This window comes from Ostrea edulis, chromosome 5 (genome assembly GCF_947568905.1).
Source record: "Ostrea edulis chromosome 5, xbOstEdul1.1, whole genome shotgun sequence".
NCBI classification, from domain to species: domain Eukaryota; kingdom Metazoa; phylum Mollusca; class Bivalvia; order Ostreida; family Ostreidae; genus Ostrea; species Ostrea edulis.
Window position 1 is genome coordinate 17,709,276 of NC_079168.1, and position 14,412 is coordinate 17,723,687.

Here is a 14,412-nt window from a genome sequence, read left to right on the forward strand (position 1 = left end):
TTCAACAGTTACGTTTTCAACTTCAAGTAGATCAGCGCCACGGTTTCTCCATCGCTGATCTCGACCAAATCACGTCACAGATGTAAAATACTCCGCTCTTCTTGTCTTCAATTCAGTTGACTTAACGCTCTAAATTACCTTTATTTTCACCTGTTTCGTCTTTTTTAACCTTCTAAATTAAATATAAAAAATATCTTATATTCTCTTAGATATTGTTCCTTATTGCATGTTCTATGACAGTGGCGTAGCTTCCATTGAGGCAACCGAGGCAGCTGCCTCGGTAAAAAAAACCAACAACCACCTTTTACGTTGTTAAAATGTCGATAGCTTCTGGGGGGCTTCGCCCCCAGACCCCCTGCCTCGGTAGTGTTCGAACCCAAACTACGCCTGTGTATGAAAAGCGGAGATAACGAACTGTGATCAATTTCATAAAAGTCGGGCAAACACGGACCCCTGGACACACCAAAGGTGGGATCAGGTGTCTTAATGACCAATAATATTTATTTGATAAAAGTCTAACGAACTACATTTTGTGTTGTCCGATGATTATTTCGGTCATCTGCAACATAAGTTTGAGGTCACATTCATATGTTTTCATTTGGTAAATCTTCAGTTCAAACACTTTTATAGGACTACTTTCCAAGTAATGATATCTCTATAGCCCTTCAAAAGCATCCAAAAATGAACAACAGACCCGTTACAAAAGTTAGTTATTTCGACATGCAAAGTAAGATATTCTGGGCGAACCAACCTCCCACTTTATTTTATGTAGTAGAATGGTAATTAAATGTGTATGTTTAGGATTTTAAATAATGGGCAAAAGGCAACTTTAATCAATCACTCTCTACACTATGGAATTCCGTATACGACAGCCAACTGTCAACTGCTTAATGCTAACTGCCAACTGCTTACTGCGTTCTCACTTCTGCGCATGTGTGAAAAAAAACTATAAAAGCAGCGGTACGGAAATTTCAGCTATTCGAACCGATCACAATGCCGTGGTTCAAGGTTTGGACAAATGACAGAATGAAAAAACAAAAACAAAAACAAAAAAACAACAACACACAGTAGCTGGAAACAGCATAGATGATTTAATTAAGAAAGGTATAACTATGGAATTCCATATACGACAGCCAACTGTCAACTACCAACTGTTTAATGCTTACTGTCAACTGCTTACTGCCAACTGTTTACTGCTTACTGCCAACTGCTTATTTGCAACTGCTTACTGTTTATGTACATGTAGCCAGTATGGACGGCCTTGTAGATAACTATTTCAAGAAAGGCTACACTGTGTTAGAAATCACGGCCATTCTTGGTGACAAGTATTCACTGCAGGTGATCTATCTTTCTTTCCCTTATTCATTTGTACACATGTAATCGTATTTGTTCAAAGTGAGAACGCAGTAAGCAGTAAGCAGTTGGCAGTAAGCAGTTGACAGATGGCAGTAAGCAGTTGACAGTAAGCAGTTGACAGTTAGCAGTTGACAGTAAGCAGTTGGCAGTAAGCAGTTAGCAGTAAGCAGTTGGCAGTTAGCAGTAAGCAGTAAGCAGTAAGCAGTTGACAGTTGGCTGTCGTTTATGGAATTCCATACTACACGTATCAGTATTACATTTTTTTTTTTTGGTATATAAAATCTTTTCTTCTTCAAGATAGTCCCCCCCCCCCCTCCTTTTGAAGGTGGAGCTATACGCCGTTGAAGTAAAACATACATGATACGTCATATTTTTTCAAACTAGTGAATGTTCCGTTTAAAGCATCTTCGCATAAACGAACGGAGTGGACCGAAAACCCTTGGCTAGCGAAGATGCATGTAAAGTCGCCATTGCGTGCTTGTAGTGAAAGTAGTGATTGAATGTATTGACATCACTAGATGGGTGACATTTTTTTAAAGCCAAACTGGCTTGACAATTTTATTAAGATTAGATTAGTTAACACACACACACACATGTATGTAAATATGTTCACGGGCGCGGATCTAACATCTAATCTTGCTCAACCTTAATGAATTGACTGGCTTGATTTTCTCATTATGTTCTAGTCTAGCTTCCAGTTGGTGTGCAAATGTCAAATGGTACGACACCAATGTTGTAGCTTCTCGATCATGAATTCATATGAAAATCATACTCAAATGTCCTTTGAATTCTGGAACGTTTTCTTATATTGGTCAATTAGAAGTTTATTTATGTCATTTATGGGATGTGTGCAGGAAAAGTTCATCGTGGTAACCTTTATCTTAAATATTTTATGTATCCACCCTCTGCAACTAATAACACTTGAAATTCATAACATTATTTTAAAAAGTCGGGCACGATACTTTTTAAATGTCGGGTACGGTATACCATATCGACCGTAATTGTTTCCGTTGTAAACATTATAGAATGTAATAACAATGCAGTTTCTGTTTTATCTGAGATGGAGTTTCGTATTATATACAATTTTATGTACCACACTTCAGTATGAAAATTCTACAGCAAGCATTCTACCATGTGAAGACCTTTTGATGGGTCAGTACTTCTGTAAAGACCCAGACATAGACACCGAAACGCAGGTACATTTGTAACTATTTCAATTCTATTTGAATCAGTGAGCTTAGTTGATTGTGTCTACCGGTATATATAATTTGAGTAATAAGATACTAGATGTATCATATTTTTGTCTTCGATATCTGTACCATTTTTAGTGTTAACCATTTCCTTATGAATGCGATGCAGTTGTGAACAAGCAAGCCCAGCACAATGTCTTTAAAAAAGTTTAGTTATATAGATTTATTAAGCTATATAAGTTCGGTACATAGAATCACCGAAATTACCGCTAATCACCGAAATTACCAAAGCAATGACCGAAATTACCAATAAAGGGGCCGAAATTACCTCAGTGTATGTTTATCTATATACTATCTAGTCACACATCAAATTTCATGAAGATTGGTAACAATTTAAAGGAGTTATGGTCATTAAACCGATTAATGTGAAGCGTAAATTTATACGAGTTATTTCCCATGTTATATATATCGTATTCATGGTATTGATTTATACAATGTGTGATAAATAGATAAAATAAAATATTTGTCCTGAATTTTATATTGCCATTTGGAACTTACTGGCTATTCATAGTTCGCTTACTGAGTACCTATCGGTAAAGGGAAGTAACTCAGATTCACACGTCACAATAATCGGTTTTATGGAAACAATTCCTTCAAATCGTTACCAATCTTCATGAAATTGGATGTGTGACTAGATGGTATATAGATAGACATATACTGAGGTAATTTCGGCCCCTTCATTGGTAATTTCGGTCATTTCTTTGGTAATTTCAGTGATTAGCGGTAATTTCGGTGATTCTATGCACCCATATAAGTTTAATGTCTTATGGCGTGACCATGTTTGAGGGCGAAGCAAAAAATATTGGCCTTAGTATCTAGATCCATAACAGGACAAAAAATATCCCGAAATATTAGCACCTAACGTGTGAGGACAGAGCTCAATCAAAGTATTCTAACTTTAGACATTTTTGATCCGCCTATTCATTGAACGCGGGAAACGTTATGGAACTGATGTAAACAGTGCATTGTGACGTCATATTCAGCGTCGGTGTTTAGCAAATACACAAACATAGGAAACGTTGTAACGATGCAATTCGTGTTTTTTATTGAGGAGTGATTATATATGACTAAGAAAATAAGATTTATAATTACATACTTTTATGGATTTTATGTAACATCTCAGAATGACGTTTACTTGGGTACACAAGATTCAAAATGGAGAAATACATGTCAACGCGATAGTATTCGAATCGACGCCATTGGGACCAAAATTTTTAAGTTCCATAGGTATGGTTTAATTTTCATTAGTTTTCTATATTTTCCTTTTAAACATGTATATACGTGTTACCTATAGGGAGAGCTCCGCTCTCACGGCCCTTTGGGCCGTGAGAGGGCTTCGCCCTCTATTAACCTATTCAAAATAGCTTAATTTACCTTTTCAAATCTTTTATCGAATCAATTTCTAAAAGCATGAAAATCGAATTTCAATGAGAAAAAATATTTCATCCTTGTACCACATATAACACATCATAAATATAACTTACTTCTTAAACTACATCCTTAGGAAGAATCTTGATTCAAAATTGTCAAATGTTTAGGATTAGGCGAAAATAAGAAAGAAATGTGTTCCCAATGGGGCTAAGGTGTCCCAAAGATAGTTCAAACCAAAATCACAAAATGTACCTTGGTACACTTCACCCTATATGATGTCACAATATAAAAGTATGTCATGATGTACAGATTGAATCGTGGGGAAAATGTCATAATATTTTGTCGTTATAATATGTTTAAGCTGTATACATGGTATATGTGTAAATTTGTTTGTCAAATGATTTCTTTTCAGTTTTCTTTGATAATATATATATGTAAGACTCTAAAGTGTGATGGTTGCATGCTCCAAAGCGTGATGGTCATGCCAAAGTGTGATGGTTTGTTAACGTTATGGACGCCAAAGTGCAATGGTGCAGAGGTCAGTAACGTTTGTGACGACACATCATTGTGACATCAGCATTCTTAACGTTTTTTTTCAAAATAAAACCGAAGAAATGCAACGCTTCGTCAGTTTGCCCCAACGAAGGTTCTTTATGCTACAGTGCTTACACTAACTTCTGTGGGATATATTGGAGGAAGCACGGGTGATTAAGATTGACATGGATTACAGCAACGGCAAGGTTTACACTGTTGGAAATAGTTAGAACGACAAAGTACATTTGTTGTCGTACTTTGACGTACACATAATAAATTCCTGGGGGTATGCTATAATACAAAACATTCTACATGATTTCGAGTTGGAAAATTTTGTGTTTCATAACACAACAACACAGGTGAAAGATGACAATATTTTATTCCGATCAAGGCATATTTCAAAAAGTAACTACTAAGTTGCAGATTTAAGATTTTGATAAGGAAGGTAGGATTTTTTGACTCGTTGAGATAAGATTTGGCAGTGAATGTGGAAAATGCCCAACATTTGAATCAAGATTATGGGAATTGCTAAATATGAAAGGATATTGTACCGGTTCGGATCACTTTTTAAATTTATCACATCAATGTTGACATATCAAGCCCAAACTGCAAATGATATGAGTGCATCTTTCACCTGTGCTGAGGTGATAAACAACTGAAAGTCTAGCTGATAAGAATAAATCTTTGTCACTTGTATCATGATGTAATAGTTAAGTGAGGGATTTCCACTTTAATTTGAATTTGCTGTGATTTTTGTTATTTTACTTGGGGCACGTTAAGTCCAGGGATGGGCAGTTAAAACCTTCCCCGGTTTTAACCAATGGTTTTAACTGTCCCAGTCAATACTCCCCAAGTGGTCAATAATGGTCAGTTGTGATTTAAACTGTCCATTTTCCTATTTTTGTACATTTCTTGCAAAAATAAAGATAAATTAAGTCTTTTCATTATATGGATCAATTGTTGATTAATATTTTTCATTAGATAATCAAATGTAATCTCATAAGTTTAATATATTTGGTTTGCTGAAACTGACCGAAATATCTTCAGTACCTACCAGAGGGTCACAGTTTTATAGCATAGCTTGACGATTGGAGACAGACCTCTTAATTCATGTACCTGGACAGATTAAGAATAAAAGGTAGCTGGACATTACCTGAGCACAGGAAGCAGAGTTGACAGGTGTTAATAAGCATAGGCTGGGGCCAGAGATGACCAGTGTGCCTGTTATTGTTATGAAAACATCACCAACCCACCCACCCTCAAATGTTTATTCAACAGTTAAAATAAAGATTGATGAAACAATACTTATAGGTAATTCTTGTTAAACTTAGGAATTTGAACAGAAACTTTTAGATCTTCCCCAATTCAACAGAGTCATTTGTACATTATTTATTTAATATTATGACTTATAAGTAGATTATAAACTGATAGTGCATGTTATGAATTACAGTATTTACCATAATGGTCACTTAAACATTTAAAATAAATAACAGACTATAATGACCAAATAATTTTCAATCGACCAGTATTAACCAGTATTGACTGGTTTTAACCAGTATTGACCACCGGCCCGGTCAATACTCATATTGACCACTTTTTTGCCAACCCTGAGTCCTTAACCCAGTGTGTTTCTGGTTTCCCGACCCTACCTACTTTTTTGCTGCCAACCATAAATTTTTTATATATAATAAAATAAAAATCTGCAATTTTTTAACAGGAATCTTTTTCCTTTTTGCGTTTGAGTTTCTCTGATTTACATTTTGACTACTAATTGATCTTCAAAAGTTTGAAACAATAGTAATTTTGTATAATATACAGGTATTCAAAGTGTATCAAACACAAGTTTTTAAAATCTTTCAATAAAATAAAAAGATTTACCTACCTAACCTACCTAATTTTTGGGGGAGTAAAATAGGAAACACATATAATTTATTTTGGCCTTAATAAGTTGTTCAGCATCAGTCATCCAATCTTCAGCATAGATTAAAAGTCGATGAGGATCATTAAATAGATTTCACATTGGAAAGTCAAACAAAATGAGATGTGCTAAACATTAGAAACTTCTATCTAATTATGTTCAGAATTAACCTGTAAATTGAAAAATCTGCTTTAAACAGACTTTTAATGGTATTATTACTTTATGTAAACAAAAACATGGCAGGAGCCAAACAAGGCTCATGCCATGTTTACATAACAAAGAATTGTGAGCTCTGTATCTCCCATACACCTTGACTACTGACATTCAAATTTTCGCTGACCGTTAGAAATACATTAGTTATGCATTTTAATTAAAACAATGAAAAATTGAAAATTTCCAGCTCAAATCGTGTCCATGTCCCTTTAAAATGATGTGGTATTGTTATGAACTCTAGATGTTCAACAATCTAACTCAGTCTAAACTACAGGTAGCTTAGTCAAGCTATTGCAAATATCGTTATATATAAGCTTAATAAAGCTATATAGCTTTTAGAATAAAGCTATAATATCTAAATATAGAGATTGTGCTGGACCTGATTTGCATATGAATCTTGGTAATGTAGCACATCTATTCTAACGGATGGGAATTTATACAAAATTGAAACTAGAATATGAATATAAAAATCAAATGTCATGAAGGTATGAACTGCAGTGCTAATGCGCATCATGAAGGTATGAACTGCAGTGCTAATACACATCATGAAAGTATGAACTGCAGTGCTAATGCGTATCATGAAGGTATGAACTGCAGTGCTAATGCGTTTCATGAAGGCATGAACTGCAGTGCTAATGCACATCATGAAAGTATGAACTGCAGTGCTAATGCGTATCATGAAAGTATGAACTGCAGTGCTAATGCGTATCATGAAGGCATGAACTGCAGTGCTAATGCACATCATGAAAGTATGAACTGCAGTGCTAATGCGTATCATGAAGGTATGAACTGCAGTGCTAATGCGCATCATGAAAGTATGAACTGAAGTGCTAATGCGCATCATGAAAGTATGAACTGCAGTGCTAATGCGTATCATGAAGGTATGAACTGCAGTGCAAATGTGCATCATGAAAGTATGAACTGAAGTGCTAATGCGTATCATGAAGGTATGAACTGAAGTGCTAATGCGTATCATGAAAGTATGAACTGCAGTGCTAGTGCGCATCATGAAAGTATGAACTGAAGTGCTAATGCGCATCATGAAAGTATGAACTGCAGTGCTAATGCATATCATGAAGGTATGAACTGCAGTGCTAATGTGCATCATGAAATATGCTGGTGTGAAGTGTCACAGTTCATACATGTCATGTAATTTCAAAAATGTAATTTATTTTCCCAAGTACATACATGTTCAATTATTATTCATACCATATCCATTTGTAATTCAGGGTTGTATTTTTAAAAAAAAAATATATTGTAATTATGTTTTAAATCGCACACTTTAAGTGTGTGTTTAATGTAAACACTTGTAATTTAACTCTTTCAAACAAATGCAGTTGCGTTTTATTTCCTTTGTATAGGCTGAAGTGAACTGTAACCCAAAGAGTAAGACCACATTGACAGAGTGCATTATTGCTGAAGGCATAGAATGCATTCCAGAAAATTCAGACGTGCCTCACACTCACAATGGAACAGAAGTTGGTTTCCACATGGCAGTACCCTGCAGGTGGACCAATGGATACAAGTTTGAGACTGCATTACTTCTATCGGTTTTTCTTGGTATGTTTGGGGTGGATAGATTTTATCTGGGCTACCCGGCAATTGGACTTCTGAAATTTTCTACCATGGGTTTCTTCTTCCTTGGACAGTTAATCGATATATTGCTAATAGCTCTGCAAGTGGTGAAACCATCAGATGGATCGGAATACATCATGAACTATTTCGGTGTTGGACTGAGTCATGTTCAGGCAGATAATGACACTTATATTAAGCCAGATGAATCATGGAACTTATCTTGACCAAAGGAAAAAACATTCTATAATATATGTGTTTAATGTTTTGCACAATAGTGGATAGTGGATTTAAGTTCAGGAGGTTTCTTCCAAGATTTTTAGCTGTTTCATGTTTGCTACAAATATGAATAATTTTGAAACTTTACTGTACTTGCAAGTATTGTATTAAGTACATGTATGTATATGGAATTTTAAAGAAATAGTTGATCCTAAATTTTGATTTAAAAAAAAATGAAAATATCACATTTGAAATAATAGACAGTGCAAATTTTATGTATGTTCAACAAACTGAGAAAAGTTTATTTAAAATCTTATTGTCAAATATATTACAGTCTGTGACATATATGTTCAACAGAAAAAAGATAACTAGGATGTAAAATATCTAAAACCCTACATGTGTTACCCAGTGCAAACTTCATCTTGTTATACAGAGGTACATGCACTTTGAAAAAAAAAATACTGAAGTGTCTTTAAAAATAAATATTTACAATTTCCTGTATTTTCTGTCTCAAAGTTCATGTGTTAGCGTACGTGTATGTTGTGGTGTGTCATCATAATCTCTTATGAAATTTCATAAAGTTAAAATCATCAGGATTGTAACATACAGAATTATACCTGTACAATACAGGACAGGGATAGTATATATAGCTCACCCGAGCTGAAAGCTCAAGTGAGCTATTCTGATGATCACTGGTTGTTTGTGGGTCTGTCTGTAAACTTTTCCCAATTTCATCTTCTCTAGTACCACTGGACCAATTTCAGTCAAACTTAGTACATTTGATCAAATGAAGGGTCATGCCCTCTTCAGGGGGTGGGGGGGATAATCACGAAAATGCAAACATAGGGTAAGGTCATTTAAAAATCTTCTTCTCAAGAACCACTGGGTCAGAAAAGTTCATTTACATGAAAGTTTTCTTGCATAGTGCAGATTCAAGTTTGTTAAAATCATGGCCCCCGGTGGTAGGGTGGGGCCACAATAGGGATCAAAGTTTTACTTGAAAATGTATAGGAAAAATCTTCTTAAGAACCACTTTGCCCGAAAAGTTCAAACTTATATGAAAGCTTCTTTACGTAGTGTAGATTCAAGTTTGTTCAAATCATGCCCCCTGGGGGTAAGCTGGGTTCACAGTAGTGGATCAAAGTATTATTTGCTGATATATGGGAAAATCTATTTAAAAATTTCATGAGCTAGGGCTTTCATATTTTGTATATACATTTTTTCCCCCCAAAAAAGAAAAAAGTCCTTTCATGTGATGCAATGGTGTGTGATCCTGTCAGGAAGTTTTCGTGTAAATTGAACTTTCCAGCCCAGTGGTTCTTGGAAAGAATTTGACCCAATGATAGGTTGTATTGACAAACAAAATCTTAATACCGATCATATAGTATTTCCGAAATGCTGACTTAATTTCAAAAAACAATCATATGCAGAACAAGCTCATTCATATCAAATCAATTGAGATATATAAACAACATATGCAGGTGATAATGGAATATTGTTACATAAATATGGGAAGTTGACTGTGGAAAAGCTGAAATCATCCCGTTTGTCATAAATTTGAGTTGTTAGTTTGCCATTAATATCCATTTTCAATAAAATATTTAAGCACGTAACTGATATGGAGGACTCTGTGGTACCCCCCCCCCCCCCCCCCCAAGTTTACAGTGACATATCAAACTAATATGAATAGAAATGATTATTGTTTATATAATTATAAACAAAATGACCCCTTTTAAGGGTTGTATGTGTTTGACATTATTGTTCGATAATCGTTTACCAATCTTGTTTCATTACAACACCCTTTAGTCAATTACTAGAGAGGTCTGAAAAGTGGCCCCACCCTTGGGTGTCCCCAGCTGGTACTCCTACAGCCCCAAAGTGAGGGTGGGAAATGATAGCTCTAGGGGTCTCCTTTTTACCTGCATAATCTTTTAGCAGACTCATCAAAGATTAATTGCTATTAGCTTCCATTATGACCCTACATGATGTAAAATCATGAACTTTCAGGTGAGCCTAAAAGACCTATATAACCCCATTTAAGGGTTGTATGTGTTTTATATCATTGTTATATGATTGTTTATCAGTTTTGTGTTATTCCAACACCCTTTAGTCAATTATTAGAGAGGTCTGAAAAGTGGCCCAAACCTTGGGAGGCCCCAGGTGGTATCCCTACAGCCCCAAACTGAGGATGGAAAATGATATAGTCTTATGGGCCCCCTTCCTTGCCTATATACTCTTTTAGCAGACTCTTCATAGATTAGTTATTAGCCTTCGTTATGACCCTACATGATGTAAAATTAGGACCTTTCAGGTGAGCTTAATTGCTCTTAAAGGTCTATGTGACCCCTTTTAAAGGTTCTCTATATTTGACTAGTCCTTTATCAGTTTTGTTTTATTCCAACACCCTATAGTTATTTATTAGAGAGGTCTGAAAAGTGTTCACACCATCTGGTGGTACCCCTACAGCCCAAAAACTGAGCGCGGACAATGATAGTCCTAGGGGTCCACTTCCTTGCCTGCATACTCCTTTTGTGGACTCTTCTCAGATTGATTTGTTTTATCCCCCTATGTGATGTAACGTCAGAAACTTTCAGGCGAGCTCAATTGCCTTCAAGTATGAAATAGTCCAGTAGAATTAGAAAAATTACTGAGAATTATTGCAAGAAATGTCTCTTACGAAAAATGTACCTTGGTATTTCCGGAGACATATACAATGTAACATCCTTCTGCAGATAAAGATATTATAGGCATCAGGTTGGACGACTAGCTGGGACAATGAGGTCATATACATGTACCCTGTAAAGAGTAGATGGGATACAGAATGGTGTCGATAGACCTATAATATACTTAACTGCTTCGTAAAATAAACATTATTCGAAAAAATATTTTAAATCCATCTTTTAGTTTAAGCATTTTGGAAATTTTATTGTAAAGTACATTGTAAGTTGCTTTAATTTCTTGAAATAATAAAAACAACTCCGCTCGTGACTTGATAACGATGATTACCGAATTATGTGTGTTTCCAGTCACAAATCCGTCTCATCTTTCGCAGAGTACCATCGCAAATCCAGCCGTGAAAAAGGAAACCATAGGAGATACTATTCAGATTTCCTAACACTGGTTTGTAAGACAATCCACATTAGCACTTCCAACACGCATTGAAACGTCATGGACTCAAACTCTACTTTCACTCCTCACAAATCAATTTTGTCTGGAGAAAATTAGCACCTCGATGGCGAAAACCTCGATGATATTTTTTCCGACTTTGGACAACCTTCTATCCGACAGCGACTACCAAATGTTCCATCCTTACAGGGATGCGCAATTCACAATTTAAATATAGATGCGTGAATGAATGGAAGCGATGCCGATCAACAAGAGTTACTGCGTTTAACTTTACATATTTAATGCATTGTAAAGCGCTTTGAGCAGCATACACTGGAAAAAGCGCTATATAAAAACCAGTTATTATTATTATTATTATATTTCACAGCTGCCGAATCACCGTTTGGGTTTAAGCTACATGTAATATGTTAAAGGCATATAATTGTTAATTTTCTCATATTAAATTTAAAAAAAAAAAAGAGTAAATAAAATACAATTCTATTTGTTTAAAATTTGTTAAAATAGTTAACAATAGTTAAAATAAAATTAAGAAATTCTTTCAAGTTTCGAGAATGTGAGTCCATATACCCTGCCAAGAATCCGTACAACTTATAATGTGTCTGATGTATCATATTTAAATTTTCGAAAGTTTAGAAAAATACGTATGGGGAAAGACTACCCGTATAGTTATTCATTCATAATTTGATAAATTTGACAATAAAAGTATGGCCAGCTGGTGTTGTAGAGTGAGCCTTCCCCCATAATGAGGTAGGTATAGGTAGAGAGGTAGGTAGGTAAGTAAGTAATTCCCTGTCCGATAAACTAAAATTTATTTCATAGTTTGCGCAGGAAGGGATGAAAGCGGGGGGTGTCCCTCTAGAGCGAGACTTCAAGAGGGTTTTATGGCTCTAGAGCGAGTCTTCCCCCTGGGGGTAAGGTTTACTCTAGAGTAAGTCTGCTGGGGGGAAGGCTCACTCTAGAGCGAGACTACCGGGGTAAGGTTCACTCTAGAGCCAGACTTCCGCGGGGAAGGCTCACTCTAGAGCCAGACTTCCGCAGGGGGAAGGCTCACTCTAGAGCCAGACTTTCGCGGGGGAAAGGCTGGCTCTAGAGTGAACCTTCCCCCTGGGGGGAGGGGGGCGGGCTCACCCTAGAGCCAGACTTCCGGGAGGAAGTCTCACTATGGGGGGAAGTCTGGCTCTATAACACCGGCGCTCCATAATCCGACGTAGATACGACGATGTAAATAAAAATAGCAAGATGAAATGACAATAAAAATTAAAACATCCCATTTACTTTTCAAGCATTAAAGTATGTAAGGAAAAGGTATTTTCCTCCCAACGTCCATTACATTATTCCCCATTATTTCACACATGCTAGCTGGGATAGAATAAAACAAAACGAATCTAGGAACTCACGAATTATTAATATATAATTCAGTCACAAACTTTTTATTACTTAAAATAAGCAATAAAAGTTGACTTACTATTGCGAAAATTTTCTGCAAAATGTTTTGATAGCTGTCCGGATAATTTCGGAATTTTCTGATTCTACGTGCCTGTTTTGGATACATGTATATACACTGGCTGCGTTCACCTCAACAGTAGCACCGTAAACATATTTCATTTTCCTGACAACCTTTCTCGGTTGTTGGAATAGATACCAATAAATTGCGTATGTGTGATCGTACTTCGTCAACTAGCTTGTGAAAGGTTATTCAATTTGTTGATTTCAGAATTTACATTTTTGGCACTCTGTTTTCCCCTAAAATAGCTCTAGCAAGTTTATCGTTATTTCGGATTTCAAACATTTCGGTTGAGCATCACTGAAGAGACATTAATTGTCAAAATGCGCATCTGGTGCATTAAAATTGGTACCGTATAAGTTTTACATTGTGACCCCTGGGTCGAGGCCTCTGTTGGTCCACGAGGGTCTCTACAGCCCAGTAGCTAAGTACTTCGTTACTAGCTTGAAAATACGGATGTATATTTAATTGCTGTGATAAAATTTAGAAATTCATTTCAAAATTAAGGATTATCTCCCTCATGCATAGCTCTTATCCTTTGACTCCACTTTTGGCACTCTGTTTTTCCCTATAATAGCTCTAGGAAGTTTATCGTTATTTCGGATTTCAAACATTTTGGTTGAGCATCACTGAAGAGACATTAATTGTCGAAATGCGCATCTGGTGCGTCAAAATTGGTACCGTATAAGTTTTACATTCAGTATTTAGAATATATGGAATATTGATATTTTTATGACACTGAGCAAGTGGTGGAGTTGCCATCAGTTAAATAAATTCCTTTTACCCTGGAGACAAGCCCAAGAACTGTCGACTTGCATGTTGGCCTCTATTTGTATAACGGCTGACTGTGATGTAACAATCTTTTAAAAAATAGGAACGCATTGTTTTGAGCATGGATATATTTATTGACAAATCTACTAAACGGTCTATATACAAAGTTACAATTAATAATAATCCAGATCTCTTCGCCCGTGGATGTCGACATTCCCATACAAGTGAAAAACATACAAATGCGACCTACAAGAACAAACAATGGTAGACGCTGTATAACAATCCATTAAAATGCATTGTTTGACAATTGAAAAAATCTTGCATGTGTTTATCAACAAAATAACAAAACGATTCATATACTCGGTATAGAGCTACGTGTAATAAACAAGTTTAGAAAAATAAGAAGGTTGTCTACAAACATTAAAAAAGACCCCATAGAATAACAAAATAACAATTACAAATTATTTTTACAAAACACCTGTAGGAAACAAGAAATAATTGCATCTGAAACCAGACATATATAACACAGGATATACCGGAACAAAACGACGTTTATAAAACGGGGAAAAAATTAAATA

The 14,412-nt window shown here is 35.7% G+C and overlaps 1 protein-coding gene across 1 annotated transcript; it reads left to right on the forward strand.

Moving 5' to 3' along the window:
- Positions 1 to 2,332: 2,332 nt before the first annotated feature.
- LOC125649259 (TM2 domain-containing protein CG10795-like) lies at positions 2,333 to 8,934 on the forward strand. Its single transcript, XM_048876631.2, has 2 exons — positions 2,333 to 2,552; positions 8,004 to 8,934. The coding sequence occupies exons 1-2, from the start codon at positions 2,394 to 2,396 to the stop codon at positions 8,439 to 8,441; spliced, it is 597 nt and encodes a 198-aa protein (XP_048732588.1). The 5' UTR covers positions 2,333 to 2,393; the 3' UTR covers positions 8,442 to 8,934.
- Positions 8,935 to 14,412: the final 5,478 nt, after the last annotated feature.